Below are 22,552 nucleotides of genomic sequence, written 5' to 3'. Positions count from 1 at the left end.
TGCTTCCTTTTTGGCGACGGATTCTCCTCTCAGCACAGGAGCGTCCCCACCCTTGGTTGAACTGCTTTGGGACATCCCCAAGGTCAACCCTGTGGACCCCCTATGGACCCTGAAGTAGAAAACAAGAGATATGGTAAGAACTTACCTTTGTTATCTCTGTTTCTACGAAGTCCATAGGGTCCACAGGGCGCCCGCCCTGACGCACCTGGCTTCATATGGGCTGTGTTACTGGTCACCGGCTTCCCGTCTCCTTTTCTGTGAGTATGGTTCTAGAGTGTTCCAGTTTTCTCTCTCTTTTTCTCTCCTCCTCCGGCCTTTGGCTACTTACAATCTGAGGTGCCTCTGGCTGGGGGGCGGGGTTATAGGGAGAGTGGACCCAAGTGCATCCTGGGAGCTAAAAGCTTTAACTGCGTGGTGCCCGGATTTGGTTCCCAACCTATACCCCAAGGTCAACCCTGTGGACCCTATGGACTTCGTAGAAACAGAGATAACAAAGGTAAGTTCTTACCATATCTCTTGTTATACACAGGAGGGGGACATGATTTTATGTCACAGCGGCTGTGCTGTAAATGTGAGAAACTATAGATTAATTGTTAGATAGTGGAAACAGTGGGTTACTCAGAGTAATGATGTGAATTTCCTCATTTGTGGGGAGTACTTGCAATCCCCAATCATGACATCGGGCCTCCCCGTCCTAAATCTTGCCAGCCTTAGCTCTGATAGCATTAGGGCTGTTCCTGTAACCGATGCCGGATGGGTGCAGGGTAATGGTTAAAAACGATTTGAAGCCTTTTATCATTGGCGCATTAGGTACCAGAATAGCTAGGTCCCACAAACAGCCACATGGGAATGCTGCCACTTGGAGAACCACAATGCAGCTTGCCCAGGTACTACAGGCACCTGTATTGCGCCAGTGAAAGATGCAAATAAAGGCAGGACACAAGTATGGAAATAAACACTTTAATAAATAAAAACACATCTCTTGTGTGAAGCCATTCTATATTTCACTCCTACCTTCCCATGGGTACTGAAGTTTCCATCTGTTAATCTGGCGGTAAATGTGAATACACAGGAAGTGGCACTTGCTTCTTGGCTAACTCCTGAAAAGATTTGTGACCAATGACCTAGAGACAGAATATCAGGCATCTCTAATGAAAAGGATGGTAGTGCGCGGAGTCATCTTCATGATCATTTAGTTGGTCAGATCGTCGTTAATTTGGCTGATCTGATGAAAGAGTTGGTAGTGTTACTAAATGGCCAGCTTTAGTTTCCAGCAGGATTCTGTTCACCATATTATCTTTATATGCTGCCAGATCTTCAAAGCTCTTATTGTTCTGCATGTCATTAAGTAATTGCTAGATGTCCCAGGACAGTGTATGTTGGCTCAATGACAAATGTTTGTTATAATATCCTGTGTTGGCTTAACCTGCAAACCTTATCTTGTAGATTGGCATCTCATTAGTACATCTAACAAAAAGGGACTGGGGTAGACTCATTTTCGTGAAATCTGTGAGCTAATTTAAAAGTTTAGGAACCAGACCATTGTCTCCAACCAAAATATATGATAACTTGACCATCACCCATATCTCTTTAATGCCCCTCAGACCTCCCCACATGCAATCAGACCACCACACAGGACATTTCAATGCCAACGAAACTCTGCCACTCACTGCCCTGGACCCAAATTCATAGTATTCCCCACAGTCGTGCCCCCAATTCATAGCATGCCATACTGTAGTGCCCCAAAATTCATAGCATTTCACACAGTAGTGACCCCCCCCAAGTTCATGGTATGCCAGACAGTAGTGCTCCCCCCAGCCACATTAGTGCCTTCAATTCTGTTCTGCCACACAGTAGTGCCACCAATTAATTTATAGGGGGAAGATGTTCAAATGAAGCTAAATAGGGGAGCATGGTTTGGTTGCCAAATGGTCTGGATGGAATATTAGAGCGCTCCATTCCACACTGTGTTTTTTTTTTTTATATATTGTTCATTAAACAGAAAATCTTGGTATAGAACTAAAACGACCAGGTTAATAACCATGTGAGCTTTCAGTTGTGCCTTTTGATTGTACAGCAACTGCTTTTACAATTCTCTGCTGTTCTAATGGCTTCCCAGGACCTCTTTGGTGATGCCCGGCGCAGAGTGGAAACTAACGGTACTCACGATTTAGCTACATAATCAGGCAGGACCCAAGGCTCTGCCCTCCCCAACACAGGCAGTTTACCTGACTGCAGTGTGCATCTCCTGGTTGCTCACCAACTGCGGATTGTCATAACCTTGCAACGTGATTGATCAGACCAGTTAACAGGATCTCCTCCTCCTGCAGCCTTTTCAGTAATAGCCGAGATCAGGCAACCATGATACCGGGACTGAGTTTTGCTGAGTTACGCAGCAGTAGATGTGAAATTGGCTGGTTGAGACAGACAGAGCGCTCTCAAACTTCCTCCACCAATCCAAAAAGGAGGGTGGGTCCTCCATCATGACTGTCTGTTGCTACATGCAGAGTGGAAACCTCCCTATTCTCACTCACAGCCAATCTGAATCAAACTGTAGAGCAGACCACAGCAAAATCTTGTCGCCCAGACTGAAGGCTTAATGGGGGTATCCACTTGTAGATATACAAACGACAGCACGATTACGACATTGCAATCGTGCTGTCATTTGTATAGCTAGTGATGTGCCTAGTCTGAACGTTCACTCGTTCAGTCCCGGCACATCCCTCATCCCCGCACATGCTGAACCTGGCGAGATCGTCAGGTTGACCTGCATGTACGGGCCATGTCTGATGTCAGAAGCGACCAGCGGTCACGCGCATCGCTGGTCGCTTCTGACCAAAACATGCGCGATTTGCAAGCGATTGCACGATAACGACAATCGCTTGGCTAAATCGCTAAGTGGATACCACCCATTAGTCTCTGTGGCGATCTGGTATCTGTCAACCCCAGGTTTAAGACCATATTGTGCATTGTACAGATGTGTACTCATTTACCTAGCATTTATGCTCTATATGGTGCTGGACTTTTGGCACGACTTAGATGCTACACCATGAGTGATTCGTACCTTTTCCTGAATTTTGCACAATCTTCGCATTGTAGTCGCTCACTCGCACTGTAAAGGGCACATTTGATTAGTGTTTTTGTTACAAAGGAATTGGTATGAAGTTGCAGATTAAGCATAGTGATATCTGGCGCGAGGCATGGTGCAGGTCACTCTTATTGTTACTTATTTGCCCTTTTACCCAGATTAGTGTCTGAGTCGCACACCAAAGTACATGAAATGCTAGCCTCCGTATTCATGGTACCCCTACATTGTGCTCTTGTCGTATTAGTGATGCGAAGAAGATGAGTATGTGAACACATCTGTTTGCAACTTAACACATTCTGCAACTTCTCTGTCACAAAATGGAGGCAATTCAATTCCGCGGTATCTGCGCACTTTACTGCTTATGGTAAACACTCTTCTTTTATTTTCCTACACGCCTGTATGGAGTGTGTGGAAAAATTGCAAAGGTACATTGCAGTGGAGTGCCTTCACAACTGTTCTGGAGAACAATCCCAGAGAATTCAATCGTCTATCAATTTTTAATATAACCGTGTTTTTTGCTTTTGATAATGCAGTGATTGTTTCCACTATACTGCTGTTTATAATACTCCTGGGGGAGTGTTAGAGACAACTCTAAAGATGGTTCAGAACTTTCTTAGTATGGCCTTGACCCAGCCTTGCTGGAGTCTAGCTTAGTGTCAGGCTTGTATGCGTGTAAATGCCACAAAGACCTGGGACCCGTATAGTCACATTTGTATAGGGCACAAGTGGTGCTGAGTGTGTGCAGGCTGCGCCCTGTCCTGTGACTATAATCCTAAGGGGAGGAGAGCGTGTGTGTGTGTGTGTGTGTGTGTGTGTTTGTGTGTGATCACTCTGTTCTGTACCTGTGCTTGCCGCACCAACCACAAAGGACTATTCTGAGGCTTATCTCCTGCCCAATCCACTTGATGGAGTCAGAGTTCATGGTATTATTCTTGCTGCAGTTTTGTTGGTTGTTAGTAGATCAGACATCCTGTGAAACACTGTGAAATAGTTCATGTTTCTTTTGAGAGTAATCCACATCTATAAGGGCACTAAGTACAGGTAACTGTGTACACTGCAATACTATGTACTGTATCAAAGAGAAATCTGGTAAATGTGCCTATGATGTAAACATTTGGCGAAACTCTGGTCTGGTAGACGAGTACTTGGCTCCTCCCCTATAAAATCAAAATTGATCAGATACTTCCATAGGCCTCTGTGTGAGGTCATCTTCCCAACACTGCAATAGGCTTGTGTACTGAGGGCCTGATTCAGAGTTGGACGCAATGCAGATATTTATGCAGCTTGAGATATGCATTCATGTAAGCCACACTGCGCACGCTCAGCGTTTAATTTGCGAATTCGCTCACACAGAGGATTCAATCGCAGAGTTAGTGACATGTAGTCAGCGTTTGGGGAGGTAACCGGGGGGTGGTTAGAAAAACGCAAACGTGTCAAACTGTTTAAACACTGTTTTCTGGCATCAATAAATTAGCCACTGCATTCTTGCTCGTAGCAGAAGAGCTCTCTGTGTGTCTGGACACCCGCTATGTCTGTGACAGCTTAGACTAACTCAGAGGGCTGATGGCTGCCTGTTCAGCGATCAGTGTTTTCGGTTTTGTGAGTGAGCGGCGGATGTGAGATGCTTTCAATGGGCTTCTCTAACCTCTGGACGGAGAGTGAATCATTAGCATTTTTTCCCAATTACAATCCGCAAGAGATCGCAGCTATGATGGCATTTACGACCATCTCTGAATCAGGCCGTGAGTTACTGCGTGTTTTCCAGTCTGATGGTTCCAGCTGTTGATTGAGGCTTATAGTACAATGCGTTTCCAGTAACGAATAAACAATTTAAAGGACTGCTGCTAGGGTGGCTGTATATTGTATTTCAGCAACAGCTGCTGGTCTCCTAACATTCAGCCGAGGGTTCTTTAAAAAGAAAATCCATAATCTTAGTTATACATCCATACAACAGTCTGTAAGATGTACTGGGTAAAGAAACTTTGCATTATTTTTGTTGGATTGTTGTTTAGTCCAAATTGATGACAAATGCAAGAAATAGTTGTTCTCGGACCTAATCTTTCCCCAGCTACTCAAGTTATTTCCAGGATGTTTAATACAGGAATTGTGCAGACCTGTTTTTTTTTTTTTTAAACAAGTGATGAAGTTTGGAATGTCCGTAATCTGCTTCAGCGTATTTCTACCAGAGGTTTAGTGAGAGCTGTGCTTAACCATTGTTTCTGCCCCAGAATTTAGGTGACATGTTTCCCACACAGAAACAAGTGTCACGCTACTTTAGGAAGGGCATTGCATGCATTAAGAGAGCAAACCGCATTCCTTTGCACTTTTGTAGACAAAATGGATGTAATAGCTAGTTTACCAATTATTTATTTATTTTTATTACCAGTTATTTGTATAGCGCACACATATTCTGCAGCGCTTTACAGAGAGAATATTTGGCCATTCACATCTGTCCCTGCCCTAGTGGAGCTTACAATCTATATTCCCTACCACATGCTCACACACATACACACTTATTTTGAGGGGAGCCGATTAACCTGCCAGTATATTTTTGGAGTGTGGGAGGAAACCGGAGTACCCGGAGGAAACCCACGCAAGCACAGGGAGAATATACAAACTCCACACACTTAGGGTCAAGATGGGAATTGCTGTGAGGCAGTAACGCTAACCATTACACCGTCTGTGCTGCCCAATTAGATTAGATTTGTAATGCAGGGTACACACCTGAGCGTTGGATCGTCCGGCTGCCCGATGGGCTGACCGATCCAGAGATTTGGTAAGTGGTATGTACAAACAATATTGTGCATACACATTGCCAATACACCGCCCGACATGTCTGGCCACAGGAACGGTAGTGACGTCCTTCTCGGCAGTTCCTGGGCCAGCATATGGGTTGGTCAGCGGTACAGACAGCCAGATGTACCGATATATCTGTAATAGCTGTGCTGCATGACCGACACGATATGTCTGTAAACGACGTCGTTCATAGATATATGTTCTACCCACACAAACAGATGCACTATGCGATATATTGTACGTCAGCTGTTTGAACGACATATTGCATAGTGTGTTCCCAGTTTAATACTGCAGTGGGAAAAATCAGTTGGAATCTATTGTTACTTTTCAGGGTTAACAAATAAAAAGTAAAATAAAAAATAAAATAAAGTATATCAAATTTCGCCCATTACTGTATAACATGTTTCGCCCATTACTGTTCACATATTTACTAAACCTGTACTCTGGAAAACTATCTAAAGTTTGAAGTAAACTAATGGTTTGGCCAGAGGTGCATGAAAGGAGCGTTTAGAAAAATTCTGAGGAAGTCTGTTTTCACACAAAATATATATTTTATTATATTTGCGCTGAGGCCAGTGTATAGCAAATATATACACATAGATCTGGTCATTGAGGTACAGAATACCTCTGTTAATAAAAAGTATATCTTGTGCTGTTACTAAGATTCAATGTGAAGTGGTGGCAGGAAGAACTTGTATTACAAGGGATAATTTGTGTGGCTTGTTCATTTGTGTAATCCATGGTTGCTATAGTCATCAAGAGACTTTTTCTACAGTGAAATCTGTTTCCCAGTTGTAGTAAATGTGTTTTTATAACCAAGGTCCTATAATTACAGTATGTGTGCATTATAATTTGTGATTACAAATAGTGTGTGTTTTCACTTTGCTGCATAATAAAATATGGAGCAAAACAAAGTACAGTATACATTTAGTTCAGTAAACTCAGTATTTTATCACTTGTTCTCCACCTAATTGCTTGATTGTCTCTGGCTCATCAGAGGGTGTGAGGACTAGAGCAGCATGTTTAGTCTGAAATGTTATAATTAAATCTATGCATTGTGCTGTGTGTGCTGTTAACATAGTACGTTTTTAGCTAGAGAACCTGCCAGGTGGATAGATATATATTTTTATTAAGATAAATTGTGCACTTGGAGTGTTTTTCTAACATGATTAATGGAATGACAATGTTTTGTGGCTCAGCATTAAGCTTGGTATAACACACAGTGGGCCTGATTCAGAGCCGCTCTCTCTGACACAGCGCTAGCTCTGAATCAGGGCCGGGCTTTTTTTTTTTTTTAGAACGGCCTCTTGGCCGCTCGCTTAGCTGTGGGTGATCGGGCTTGTGACGAGACCCTTGTGGTAGGGTCTCATGGCCGCAGGCCCCAGAGAGATTTCGGCTCTAACAGAGCCGGAATCTCTCCACTGACATCACTTGTGATGTCAGTGGGGCCGGCCCCAAACGGTAGGCGTTCTCATGGGAACGTCCCCGTTTGGGCAGCCACCCCCCGGCCCGCCGAGCGCACAGCGCTTGCGACCGGGTCTGAATCAAGCCCAGTGTTCTGTCTGTGCTTCACCCACAGCAGTGTTTCCTTCCCGTGCATACTCCTTGTCGCTTATCTCCCACTTTTGTGGTGTGGGTTCTTTTCTTTGTTTTGTTTTTTTTGTTTTGATTTGTGTGTTTATTTTGATGTATTGTAAACATTTGTAAGAATGTATGTCATTGTAGTCATTACCCAGGTTTCTACGTAATGCAATGCTAGTAGAAATGTATGTAGACATGGTGACACACAAATCATGTTTTGTAGCGCTTGCCAAATGTTTCATATCATTTAACCCATTGGCTGCGAAGGACCAGTCTGGTTCTCCCTCCTCGATGTGCCTTAAAGCTGCAGAGGACAAGTCAGGCTTGTCCTCCACAGCGGGGACTTAGGTAAAATCTTTTGGCAGATGCTTAGAAATGTATGGGGGAGGGGCACAGTACCTTTACCTCCCCTACCATGGCAACTAGAAAGATGGGAGACCTCATTTGAAAGAGGTAAATTCCTTTTTTCAGATGAGGTGCAATTAACCATGTGATCACCAGACATTAACTCCCTGCACTACAGAAATATCATGTAGTCCAACGATGGAGGAATATCTCAATCAACCTGGCATACAATAGTTAAGGCCCAGCCACTTTAGAAAATGGGGGGGACCGCGAGGATTCCGGTGCTCGGAATGCCGGCACCGGCATCCCAACCGCTGGAATCCGAAGGTAAGTAGCCGGGTTGGGGGTTAGGGTTAAGCACTAGAGGGAGGGTTAGGGCTAGGCATTAAGGTATATGAGGGTTAGGTTTAGGGTGCAGTAAGGGGAAGGTTAGGGTTAGGCACCTGGGAGGGTTAGGGTAGGGAGAGGGGGAGGGTTAGCACAAAGTGTCGGTATTCTAACCTTGTCGGGATTGTGACCGTCAGGATCCCGAACACTGGCATTCCGTACCCAACCCATTTTAAATGACGAAGCTCCAGAGTTCTTATTTGATGATCAGTTGTGATCACCAGATAATATCCAATGCTACAGAAAAATGTTGTTTTCCATATATGGGAGGAGAGCACATTGGAGCAGATGTTGTATGGCAGCAATTATCGTGTTGCTATTGCTCAACTGCTGGCAATCCATGCAAAAACCCTAGCACATCAGCCTGGGCGGCCCCACTGCGCAAATCTGAATGATTTTCCGTAGTCATTCAGTAGTGATTTTTCTCTACATTCTCTGCTTTCATACATACCGAGGTTCAGTATAAGTGTCAAATAGTACTTGTTTTATATCGCATTTGGCACTTACCACCTCTTTTTACATCTCCTCGGTACCAAATGTAATAGTCTGGGAGTTGCTGCAACTGCCCAGAACCCAGGATTTCTGTGTTTAAAGGCCATATCCGAGTAGCTGCGAAATGTCGGAAAGGTTTCGCCTGTCCGAGTTTACGCCTACATTGTGTGTTTTGGCCGCGGAAACTTATCGGGCGTGCCTCCGCTATTAGCCCTATTCAATTCCAAACCACGTGAAAACGGCAAGCCGCAATGTCGGAACAGGTGGAAAGTGCTGTCAGAAGTGGTGAAATCAGCCTGAACCCCTGAAAAATATGCACTAACATTGGGGATCAGTGTAGATGTCCCTGAATAGCCCTAATAAAGCTGTTTGTAGTTCTTAAGATGTTTCAATAGCTTCTAATTAGCGTCTTGACACAAGTGGTGAAGAATAGCATTAAGCAGTATTTTAGGTGAAAATAAGTAGTCCTGCCAAATTTAGGGTACTTGAAAATGGCTGCTAGCGTATTTTAAAGTCTCTAAAGTGAAGTAAAAAAAATCGTGACAAACGCACCTGCAATCCCAAAAACACCTGATCCATCCTTGCAGACCCCCCAAAAGTCTCTTATGCTAGTTTTTAAGCTTGTCCCCCCACTTTGTACTTTTTCGCCCCCAAAATGAAAGTACTTTTTTGGGGTGTTCCTCACTTTTTTAAAGTTTTTTTTTTTTTTTGACAGTTATCCTTTTGGGGGGCTAGCCTAATGGGTTCTGGGTGGTTTCCACAACTTTGCACCCCTAAATAAAAGTTTCCGCCAGGCTAAATGACGTCATCCGCGATACCTTTTCGTGGAAATCGGCTTTTCGTGTCTAAATTGTATGCGGCCCTTAGTCGGCAATATTATTTCGAAAACGTGAAACCAGGTTGGTTTTGCCAAAAAAATCTTAAAAAATCTTGCTACATTGACGATATCTCGGCACTTGCCGCAATTTGCTATGTATTACATTGACCTTTTATGTCCACAAGGTATTTTCAAATGTTGCAGAATACAAAATCTCTTCGGTCTTTCCTCCAAGAACATGTGGACATGGGCTTTGTATGATGCAGCCTCTTACACATCTTCCTCATCTGCTTTATATTCCGCCTTCTGCACTGTGTGACTGGTCTGTGTTTGGAAATACCCGATCCAAAGCAATATATATACACAAAGATGTTAAAGTATTGCCAAGCTTGTCTCAATCCGTACAATCATTCTGTTTTCAGAAGCTTCAGGAAATAGTGTAAATGAAGAAACTGAATCTGCTAGTAGGGATCACTCAGAACAGATGAGACAAAGTTTTATGATGTGGATATAATTTTTTTTTCAATGAGTCAGATCCCAATTAGTACTTTGACCCAAAAATTTGGAAATATAATGTTCTAGTTATTAAATTGCTGTTGTTCAGACCTGTAGGAAGAATGCTGATACTGTCCTGTAACAATGTAACGGCTTTCTTTTATTTTTGTTTTTACTTTCAAATTACATAAAGGTGACTTAAACAGGTGTCACAATTGTAGCTGGCATTGTCATACTTCTATCAATAGAAACTTATAAATGCTGGCCAGGCTTAACTTAAATGTAAAAGGAACAACCTACAGTTTTATATTTCAAGTGCTAAAATTGAAACGAGGTGTTTACTCCTGTCCTGAAAATCTCTCTTTTGTCTCTCTTGAATGACATGTTATAAGCTCTAGATTTTGAATAAGTTTTACCATTTCCTTGTACCCCAGGCTGCACTTGGGAATTTGGAGCTATGGTGAACTACATCAAGAAGACATTTCCTCAGACCAGACTGATCGTTGTGGGGTTCAGCCTTGGAGGAAACATTGTGTGTAAATTCCTTGGGGAAGCTGCTGCCAATCAAGACAGAGTCTTGTGCTGTGCCAGTATGTGCCAGGGGTACAGTGCTTCTCGGTGAGTTGTCGTTTATATTTGCAAGCAATATCTTCACATTGGGTATTTCACAACTTCCTGTATTTTATTATAGTACATCCCCTCCCTTTTTTTAATATTACTCTGGGTAAAGCATCATGTTTAAAGTTGTAAAGCCATCACGGTTACAATGCTTTACATTGCATTACTAGCATCGCAGCATGCCTGGGAACGAAATACCGCTTATTGTCATTCTGAATGTCTATAAGCTAACTACATCCTGTGCTGTGGAAGGCTTTATAAATAGTTATTCTTGTGACATTGCTACTATTGGAGTATTCGCACACCATTCTGTTAAAAGCATAGACCAGCTCTACATTACACAGAACCATACTGTAAAAAAGTTAAATGACATTAGTGGACATGGTTTTAGCTAAATGAAAACAAAATTGTGTATACATCTAAGGGTGTTGTATCTGGAGTAACTCTGTGCCACATATACTCCCCCTAGTGGTCTTTAAGTACTTTTCTTTTCTTTTTTTTCTTTAACCTTCATTAAATGATATGTAGAACGTTTTATAAAACTTGTACGTGACTATTTATTTTTTAAAGCAGGTTACAAGCGCCACAGGCTCTTAAGATGCATGCCCTCTTAATGGTCTTGTAAAAACATGCTGCACCTAATTGTTCTAGTTGGCAGATAAATCTGAATAGGTACAGGAGGATAGTTGTAAAAACATCATGCCATACTGCAGTCTACTACCAGTTTAGGAACCCTTTATTCATATCAAGGCGCGTTTTTTATTTGTTTTTTTCCTACTGCTTAGTTTGGCTTCACTAATGACTTAAAATAATAATTTTTGCACTTTAACCACTTAACTGGCATAGTCGCATGGGATGCGACTGCAGCCAGCTGGGCTTTTGCTGACACGGTCGCATTCCAAACGATCATACTGTCCTCGTCCTTCCCCCGACTTAGAGGACATCTGTTCTGCACATGTGTACAACGAATTTCTTCCTCCTGCTCTGGCCCACTGGCAGCAATGTCGTGGTCTGTGAGCGCCGACACCACTGCCAAAATCGCACCTATGCAATGCGAATGGCACTCTGGGGCTCATGCACCAGAAACGAAAGTGAAAGGAGGGTAACTTAGTTCCCCCTGAGCACTGTTTGGCTGATCTCTGTAGCATGGGGGAGGGGTAAGTGGTCCAAGGGGGGTAATATTTGGAAGTCTCTGGAGATGCATTTTTTTCCAATAAAATATTTAAAAATCAATTTTAAAAAAATATATTCTAAAGTCAATTAAATTAGACAAAAAATTAACAATTTCTAAGTGTTTTTTAGGGGAAATAGTCGGTTAAGATAGGCGTGGTTGTGCGAAAAAGAATTTGTGTTGCAGTTTCCCACTTTTTAACCTTAAAGAGACTGTAAAGGGTTTTCTGCAGGGCATGCCAGGTTGTTTTCAGAACTTAAATCCTGAATGTCATCCCTCACATCTTTACAAATGCCATATTTTTAAAATCACAGTTGAGTTGATCAAACTAATGTAAAGCTGCATACACATATAACGATTGAGTTAATGAACGATTTTAGTAAACGATTTTCTACCTTGAAAAAATGAACTAAAATCGTTTACTAAAGTTGTTCATTTACTATGTTCATTTAAATGTAATGAACGATTTTTATGAACTACAAACGATTTTTGCATATTAACTTAATGAAAATCGTTGAGTTGACAAGTCTGACTGAACTACAAACGTGAACGCGCATGAACAATAATCGTTGATCGTGTGACTAAGAAAGTGAACGATATTTTCAAACGATTATCGTTAAACGATATCGTTAAACCATAATTGTTCAAAAAATCGTTGTGTGTGTATGCACCTTAAGTTAGACTAATGACAACTAAATTATCATTGTTGTATATTACAGCACATTTGTGCAACCAAATAAGTGTTCTCCGCATATACCTTGTCACATAGTCTAGACTACAAACAGATTTCAAGGCAGCAATGCACATAAGATAGGCAAGAATATAAGAAATCATTAAAATAAATAATGTACAGGGGAATCCTTCATAAAATAATTATTTTTTTTTTTTTGCAAGTAAATTTTGTTAAATTTTTAAATGCTTAAACAAATAAGACACAAATGTGTATATTAATAAATCTTATAATACAAAAGGATCACAAAATAGGATAAAAACCATTCCATGATATCAAAATCAATAACGCATAATACACATTCCAAAACAAAAAAGTTTTAAAAGTTTTTTTGAGCCAAAAAATATAGATAAGTGATTTATTGAAAGCTATATAAAATACTGTCATAAGTCAGGGACATTTACCTTAGTAAATCTACGTTGTAGTAGAACTACTGTTTAAAATCATACAATGGTTACCATCCATGCTCTGCAAGTGTATTAAACAAATGTTTTTCTTATAGGTATTTAAGTACCCAAGAGCTGTGTACCCCCAGGGCTCTTTCTTTTGTAATGCCATTAATTGCTTGTGATTTGTGGCTTTCTTGCAGTGCACAGGAAACCTTTTTACAGTGGGACCAATGCCGGCGGTTTTACAACTTCCTCATGGCTGATAACATGAAGAAAATCATCCTGTCTCATAGGTACATAATTTACTAAGGATATGTGAACCATGAAACAGCACGATGTTTGCTCAGATCCAAAAAGCTAGTATAATCTTTGCACTTGCACAATTGTTTAACTCCTAAACTTTCAGGTAGGAAGCAAAATACGCCTCTTGCCTCCACCAACTAACCTATAAATCAATGTATCTGGCCCAGAGGTAGGATGCTCCTAACTGGGGGCCTGATTCAGAATTGCATACAATGCCAGTTGCTGCTGCAATCCGTACACAGTGGTCTTGTAAAAATATGCTAATGACTCTTCCTCGCAGAGATGCCAACTGCTGATGTCTCTCCATCTGCTGATTACTTACAAACACGGAAACATCGTTCCCACATCGAACCTAAGCCTATGCTGTCTCAGAATGAGCGTCACACCTAATACGCTGGGGTCTTTACAGCTATGTACGAATTTGCAGAGGCTCACTAGGGCAGGCCCCTGAAATGGTCCCTATACGACTGCGGTTTTCTAGCCTCGTGAACTACATGTCACTCGTGAACTACATGTCACTCGCTTTGCCAATAAATCCTCTCTGCTCCTGCCATCACCAACCAATCGCTGCACGTGTGCAGTGCGACTTTGGAGCATGTGCAGTAGCAAAGAATCGCTCCAGTGCGTCTGACATCAACATTTGCGGGTGTCTCTAATTCAGGCCCTGTCTGTATCATATACATCTAGTCTTCAGATCATTTTATTTAGAGATTCTTCTGTCACCTTAGGTTTTTGTTCATCATTTTCCTATTCCGAAGTGGACAGTACTGCACAGCCGCAGAGAAGCGTCTGTGCAATACCGTCCAACTGAAATGCGAATGCAACAGGAGGTGACTGTATGAAATAGAAACCTGCATGCATCAGTGATCTGAGTGTAGCGTCCTTAGACGCTGCCTCGTATCACTGGTTGCGATGGTCGCTGCCCTCGGCCAGTCTGCGTAAGCCATATTCGGCTTGGCTGTTGGAACCCCTCTGCCAGCTCCAGGAAGTCTGCATCCGACAATGCAGATCCTAGGCTTGGCACACCAGGTTTCTGTACATATCCGAATTAGGCTCTATCTGCATGGCTTTTTCCTGCTGTGCTTTTTTTGTCACGTACTTGGATCCAGTTAAAAGGAAATAAAACAACGGTCTGTTATTGTATTGTATTGTTATTGTGTGATTAACATTGGACAACCGATTGAAAAGGCCAGAAATAAGCTCAAATTAATTTTGCAAATGGCTGAAAAACAGGGAAGAAGCTGTAATCATACTTTAGAGCACCTGTGGTGCTCCAGCTGTGGTGGAACTACACATCCGAGCATGCCCGGACCCAGTTTTAGCATTCCATAACAGTAAAACGGTGGCAGGGCATGCTGGCATGTCTAGTTCTACAGCAGCTGGAATGCCACATGTTGCCTACCTCTGCTAAAGAGAAGGCCATTACATTGCATTGTAATGTTGATATATAAAAGGCTTTTTAGTCATTGGTGAGTGGCAGAAATAATTCTAGAAAAGAGTTCACTGCTTGACAGTCCCTACTCAGTATAATATGCCCTCCACCAATATAGCAAATAGTGTATCATCTGAAGACAGCGGCCATTTTCTATTCCCTGGAGAAATAATTGCTGCAATCCATCCATACCTCATCAATACAGTTCAATCCATGGAATGGATGAATTTACCAGCTCACAGCTACTGATTAGTGGGGGTTTTCAGGGATGGGACAAGGGGGGTGTGGTGTCTAGAACTCGTTGGAACAGGATGTGTCCCTTTTCATACAGACCATTACTTCTGCTTACAGTAAGTTGAAGGGTTCTTTGTCTTCTGTGTATAAAGAATAAAAGCCCCGCTATATAAAGACATAAGCTTAATTAAACCTTGTTAATACCCACCAATTGAAACCATTGCTGTGAGGCTAGTCCTTTGTGATTTAACCTTTTTTGCCCTGACTCATGTTAAATAATATATATAATAATGTGTCAATGGATTTGTGTAGTCATTTCCTGCCTTTATGTCAGGAGAATTGAACAGTCAGTAAGGATGAATACATATAAACTACCTAGGGATCATTAACCCCAGCACAGATCACACATTACGCTACGGGCCACTGCATCTAAGTGTTTCTGCAGCTTTATCTTTAGCTTTGGGGATAGTGCAAATTGTGGAAGCACAATGACCATAAGAACCAGTGATCCATGGGGTTTGCAAGTGGAAGACATGAGCCATTGCGGACAATTCAATTTCTTTATCGGGTATCTTAACTAATTGGCGCCCCTTCCGCAGGTAGACACATTTCTGCTCACCGCCTCCTGTAGTGGCAAGCAGAAATGTGCGAGAAGTCTGCACTTTGAGCGCCCAGTACTTTGACTGGTTTAGCCGCTTTGCGTGGCTAAACTCTGTGCTGTCGGGTGCACACACACGTATAGGCGCCCGAACGGAGCAACAATTGATAGTTAAGGCGTCCAATAAAGGAATTGAATCTCCCCCAGTGTATCTTGACCACACCACATATTAAGCAGATATAAGACCAAGCCCTAATAACTAATATGTAATCCTAAATGTAGCAAGATGTTTTACATTGATTTTGTTGTAGATAGAAACACACATATAGAAATTGTTGTGGTAGTAACTGGGACATCAATAAATGCAACTTTAGAGTAATTATCCCCCTTTTTTATAGTAATGAGTGTAGCTGTGGATAGGTGAAGCAGATTCTATGCCAAGGTGTGCTTTCTATGCCAATAAACCCCATGTAATTGCATGCATTTAGTCCATCAGGTATCACTACATTTATTGTTACATGTTGGTTATCTAGGCCTGCCTCTATTTGAGGTTCCCACTAAGCTTTTTTTTTTTTTTTCCTATTAATGGCAGACACAGCTTTCTGAAGTTATGCTGGGTATACACTGACAGATATATCGCCTGTTCCATTGAACGACATCGTTCAAACATATCTCGACTGCTCTGCAGCACAGCCAATGCCGTTATACCTTACAGCTATATCGGCACGTCTGTCACACAGCATTCTGGCGGTAGTCTAGTAACACATCTTTCTGATGGAAACACTGTATCCCTATCACACAGCATTCTGGCGGTAGTCTAGTAACACATCTTTCTGATGGAAACACTGTATCCCTATCACACAGCATTCTGGCGGTAATCTAGTAACACATCTTTCTGATGGAAACACTGTATCCCTATCACACAGCATTCTGGCGGTAATCTAGTAACACATCTTTCTGATGGAAACACTGTATCCCTATCACACAGCATTCCGGCGGTAATCTAGTAACACATCTTTCTGATGGAAACACTGTATCCCTATCACACAGCATTCTGGCGGTAGTCTAGTAACACATCTTTCTGATGGAAACACAAATTAGTTTAGACAAGCTAGTTTAATAATGTGCTTTTTATGGGAAATGTGGATTTGCTGCATGCAACATTATCACAGATGACGCCTTTAGGGCTTGTGTGACCTTTGTTTTTACAAGCACTGCATCTGCACCATAAATATTGTCTGTTCTAATGTTGGTGCCGTTATAAAAACAAAAAAAAAACTCTGCGTGTGTTGCTAATTATTTTTACCATATAAAATAATCACCTTTCATTACAAAGTCAGCATACGATCAAAGCGCAGACAGTAGTGTGCATGTAACCTAAGCTAGTAGGAATGCAGTGTATTAGTTTAGAACGCATAGTGTAAATGTGTGCTTAAAGGTGTTATTTCCTACAAGCCCTAGAAAATCATATTAACCTTTTGAAATTTTTAGTGCTTTATAATAACATATATACTTAAATAACATTTGCAAGAGACATTTCTATTGCAGACTAGTTTATTTTTACCCATCAGTCACATAATTTGGACAATGTCATTTCAGTGTAGCTTTCATTTCTGTTTGATCATGCAGCAATACATTTAATTTTAATTACTATTGCATTGCAGTGGGGGAACTTCATTCTACAAAATCATATTTTGCAGTTTAATGGAGAAGTACTAATTTTAATTTACATAAGTATTCACTATTTCTTTTACCCTAATGTATGCTTAAGTTTTCCTTTTTGAGATGGATTGTTATAATGCAGCCACTTATTTCTCTTAGACACGCTCTCTTTGGAGACAGCAAAGTGAATAGAATCTTTGAGGATTCAGTCCTGAGCCGATTGTACACTGCTACATCTCTCATGCAGATCGATGATACTATCATGAGGTAAGCATTGTATGGAATACCCTTTAAAGTCTTCCAGGTAATTATGATCTCCTTTATCCTATGACAGTATAAAAGATCAACGTTCACACAGGACCAAGATGAGAACTCCAAGCAGAATATGTTTGTTTCAGGATGGATTAGGGGACATGGCAATGATTCTTTGACCCAGATTTATCAACAAATGATATTCTTGTTATCACTTGTTACTCATCTTAAATGGTGCTCCAACCAATCTGCTCCTAACTAATTTTCAAATACAGTCAGGAGCTGATTGGCTGGAGCACCATTTAAGATTAGTAACAAGTGATCATAATATTGCTCATTGATAAATCTGGGCATTTGGCTTTATATAGAGGAACGAAATTGCCAACTTGATGATTGCGTGTGTGGCAAATTGAAGAAACTTTCACAGAACAGATAGTGTCTGGACAAATGTATTCTATATCCTGGTATCTTTTATTGTATAGTTAATGTTGCAATAAGGAGTTTTGTTTATACTCTGATTTAATTTCTTCTGCTTTTGGTTTTTTAGGAAGTTCCATGGCTATCAGTCTCTTAAGGAGTACTATGAAGAGGAAAGCTGTGTTCGTTATTTGCACAATGTAACTTAGGTTTATACTTATGCTATAATTTACAGTTTGTCACACTAATGAAATACTGTTTTTTTGCTAACTGGAAGTTATTTTGATTTGTTTTCTATCTAGATTTATGTTCCCCTCATCTTGGTGAACTCTGTTGATGACCCACTAGTACACGAGAGTTTGCTATCCATCCCGAAGACCCTGGCTGGTTAGTTTCTCATCTGCATACTACAGTAACCCATCTCTATTCACAGTCTAGTAAAGTAGCTGCTAAATGTTTAGTTTTTTTGGTTAGTCCCAATCTGTGTGGCTCTTTATACTGCTAACTGCCATATTTGTCCCACCTTGTCTCATATTCAGCAAAGAAAGAAAATGTGGTGGTGGTTTTGCCACGTCATGGAGGACATCTGGGCTTCTTTGAGGGTGCTGTACTTTTTCCAGAGCCTTTGACCTGGATGGATAAACTACTGGTGCAGTACTCCAATGCTATCTGCCAGTGGGAGAGAAATAAGTCTCAATGCTCTGATGCGAAGCAAGTAGAGACTGAGCACAAGTGAACTACACACTTCCCAAAGACTTGCCTACAGAATCATAATTTTTTAAGCATTTATAATTCTACAGTTCTGTATTTCATTTTTTTTGCTACTGCTCTTCATTAATTGGGTCCGCCCAAGCTATATTTGCAGTAAAATACCAGGGAAGAGGCCATGACTCCACTGTGAGCCTTTATAGTTCCTGCATTCCCATTTTGATTTACTGCAGTGCTTTATTTAGTATATATATTCTATTTATTGCTGTTTGGAACAGCAAGGCCATCTGATTTATATCTTTATATTGTCATATAGTAACGGTAAACAGATTTCTGTCAAATCCAGACACATTTTGTGTAAATGGGTGACACTTTAAATGCTAAACATACATTCCGATTTGCAAAAGACAAAGAAGAAAAAAAATGACATCTGTGATCTATTTCCTTTGTGATAACAGGCATTTGTTACAACCTTTGTGGCAAAAAGCATGGCTGGACAAACTCAAGGGGCTCCAGAATCCTAACATACTACAACAGCCACATTTGGGCCGATTTACTGAAATAACAGGCAATATGCTGGATTTGTCTGATGCTTATTTCAAAATGATTTTGTCCAGTCATGTGCTGAAATAATAACTAAATAAGTTACATGCATTATCTGCCAGAAGTACAGTTATTTATTTAAGCTGAGGCCTTCCCATCCTATAGATTTGAGTCCCAATTTGTCATTTAAAGTTTAACTGCTGCCTACACTAAATGGAGACAGGTGTTTGTGGACTGAACTAGCATAATTACTAACTGGTGACATGACTGAGCCCTGATGGACGAGAGATCGGTAAGGCCCCGATTTTATGGAGGGCGTTGCCAAGCATGGGGGCGTGGTTATGCCTTTCTTGAGGCCCATGCTCCCAGAGAATTCTGTGCCCCTTATAACAGAGTACTTCATACTTTTAATGTGTCCCTAGATCCCAAGGAATTGATAGGCTGTATCCTCACAAATATTGCTTCAGTCCACAGAATGGCTGCCTTCATTCTAAGGGGGAGATGTACCAAGCCTGGACAGAGATAAAGTGAAGACATTGCTCAAAGCAACCAATCACCTTCTAACTGTAATTTATCAGGCACAGACTATGAAATGACAGAAGCTGATTGGGTTACCTTGGGCAACTTTTCCACTGTATCTCTCTCCAAGGCGTCATACATCTCAACTTAAGTGAGGGACAGTTGCATTTAAGCGCTTTAGGCATTGAAAGTCTCTATATTTTTACAATAATTTCACTGTTTGTCTATTTCACTTGACTACAAGGGGCAAAGTTTATTATTGTATCCTACCAATGAACTTGTACACCTATGGCTTTCTTTGGTATTTCCAGATTACTAACTGCACTTAATGATGTTTGTTTTTTTTTTGTTTGTTTTTTGGGGGGGGGGGTTCATTTTACCAAAGCCATAAGCTTAAATTTGAAACATGATTGGTTTGTTAATATTCCTAGAGTGAGCTGTGATGGATTAGTTTGTGTTGGTTGCTGTCCATTGCAGTAGCTGCTAACACCTGCTGTGGGGATACACTGGCGACTTCTGGACATTATGTAATTTGGAGTGTATGCAGGTCTAACAGTGTCTAATTGTAGACTTACTCTGCCTCCTCACACCCCATCTCTGATGATCTGACATAAAACTTTAATTGCTGTCCTCTTGGCATATTGCCTTGTAATCCCCAAAGACAGGAGTTCAAAATTCATGCACTTGATGTACCTGGCCTCAGCAGTACAATGAATGGGCCCTGAGTATAGTTCCTTTCCTCTCCGAGCAGCACTTTTCAATTCCTTGTAAAACAGGGTCTTTACTAGCAGGGCTTGAAAACATGGCCTCTTCGGTTTGTGTCTGTCGTGTGTGAATGTTTGTGTCTGTGACTAAGTATTTGTCTTTATTTATTTGTTTTATGCATATATGGTTTTTCTGTATAGCTAGTTTGAGTTGTGAGGGAAGAGTTCTACGTTTCTTGTGTGAGCGCAAGCTTGAAATGAATCTAGCAGAAGATGCTATTCTGTGAGTATGATGCTTTCTGACAGGAGACATTTCTACAGACTGAGTTTCCGATGCTCCCCTCACCTAGGCTAAGGCCACTACATTTGACATCCAACACTGGGTGTTGATCGCAGGTAACTATCCCCAAGTGCCGCTGGCGATAGCAGTAATGTACCAGTAAGGGATGATTATCTTCTGTCTTTAGGGACATGGGGTTCCTGTGTGACATTCAATCTGTGTGGAGTTTAACAGCTTTATGCTAGTGTCACATCAGGCCTGATTATAGTGTACATGCAAGATGTAGTGTAGCAATTCACAGTTTATATACCCCGTCCTTCCCTTACGCTTCCGTTTATATATGGATGAATATAAATCAGTCTGAATCTGTTAATCTACATTGCAGAGCAGTCATTCTGCCACATTTGTTTGATTTTGGCCCTTACTAAAGTTCTAGTTTCTAAGAAGCAACAGATTAAAAGAAAGATGACCCAAATAGTATGGTTCATCTTTCCAATGACAAATCTATGTTGCGTAACACTTTTTTTTATTTTTATAACTGGGGGTTTGCAAGGGTTACTCCATACACAGACTCATTACCTGTATATCATATATAAATATATTTAATTAACACATGATTTAAAAGAAACCTTTTCCAGTTATTCTATATAATTTAAGCACCATATGTTTGCTCTAACTCTAGTCTGTCAAACTATTTTCACATCTAGTACTGACTATACTATTTTCCATCTTCAACCATGGTCCTAATTGGATCCTCATGTACTGTGGTTACTTTTGCATTAGCACTTTATCTCCTAAGTTTTGTCTGTAAGACATTTCTTCTGGATACAAAAGTCTAGTAGTATTTGCTGCTGCGCATTGTTCAGGCCTGCAATAACTATAACATAGCAAATTGTGTACGGTACTAACCATGTCCGTATGATTCTTTAATTTTTGCCTTAAGCTTCCTTTTTGTTATCGATACTAACTTATATAATGTGCGGGCCTGTGGTAGAGACAATGAACATAAAGACAAAACTGTATGTGTAACATGTATATTAGATGTTGCAGCTGCTGTGACAATGTGCATGCAGGGACAAAACTTTTATTTAAGTAAACTTTGCCTTTATATAATATATTACATCTAAGCCCTTTATGTGTAAAACTGTCAAGGTATATATTTATACTTCCATGTTCAGCGTCTCCGAGGCTCTTTCTGATAGTAAATAGCTGTAAGGGTCTAATGTGGGGAGTAGACTGTTTACTTTAATATAGACTGTCTATGAGAATACATGACACAGAATATTTTTGTAAATGTAGAGTATTTGATAAGTTGTAATCTTTCTAGTGATGCTACAGTATGTTGTGTGTTTATTTTATTTTGTTGTGCATAATCTTAAATTATGTTTGAAGGTTACCTTTTTATGTTTGCTTCAGTATTGTAGTGTTTGTATTGGAGTCTCATTTTGTATTTTGTTTTGCATGCTTGTGTTTTGTGGTTTAACACTCAGGGATAGAACTACTGCCACACACCAAAGTGTTATCGGTTGAACTAAGAGAATGGTCATCACAGGAAGTTAACCTGCAAGCACAAGAGAGACGGTTTATCCTATTTTCCAATTTAGGTTGTGCTGCTGTGTAGCCATGTCACTAAATAAGTCAAAATCTTTGTGATTCAAAATTTGTAAACTGTATGTTTAATTTACACAGAGCTGTGGCAGCCATTATTATTCTCATTGTTCAGCCACGAGGCATGAAGTGTCTCATGACCTCAGTGATGTCACTAGTTCCTAAATAATAGATAGGCTCGTTACCTGTTCAGCGCACACACTGGCTGTTTCCCCTGTGTGTAGATGACGGGTTCACATACACTGCAAAGTCTAACTTAAATCAAGGCTTTGTCTATATTGTATGCCTACTTTGCAGCAGGGTTGCATATATTTGGATTTTTAAAAAAAAATATCAAAAACTGATTTATTTGATTTAAATAGGTTTTTTTATTTAAATTTTTT

The 22,552-nt window shown here is 40.8% G+C and overlaps 1 protein-coding gene across 1 annotated transcript in view; it reads left to right on the top strand.

Moving 5' to 3' along the window:
* ABHD2 (abhydrolase domain containing 2, acylglycerol lipase) overlaps window positions 1–21,421 on the top strand; it is a 40,815-nt gene extending 19,394 nt beyond the window's left edge. Inside the window, exons 6-11 of the mRNA XM_088452652.1 lie at window positions 10,436–10,619; window positions 13,110–13,202; window positions 17,298–17,405; window positions 17,938–18,007; window positions 18,110–18,194; window positions 18,347–21,421. Coding sequence (XP_088308778.1) covers window positions 10,436–10,619; window positions 13,110–13,202; window positions 17,298–17,405; window positions 17,938–18,007; window positions 18,110–18,194; window positions 18,347–18,543 — 737 coding nt within the window. The 3' untranslated portion in view covers window positions 18,544–21,421. The remainder of the gene's footprint in view (window positions 1–10,435; window positions 10,620–13,109; window positions 13,203–17,297; window positions 17,406–17,937; window positions 18,008–18,109; window positions 18,195–18,346) is intronic.
* Window positions 21,422–22,552: the final 1,131 nt, after the last annotated feature.

The sequence above is a fragment of the Taudactylus pleione genome, unplaced genomic scaffold (genome assembly GCF_031769625.1).
Source record: "Taudactylus pleione unplaced genomic scaffold, aTauple2 ptg000556l, whole genome shotgun sequence".
Lineage (NCBI taxonomy): Eukaryota > Metazoa > Chordata > Amphibia > Anura > Myobatrachidae > Taudactylus > Taudactylus pleione.
The sequence above is the reverse complement of the archived record's forward strand: the minus strand, read 5'-3'. Positions and strand labels throughout refer to the sequence as shown.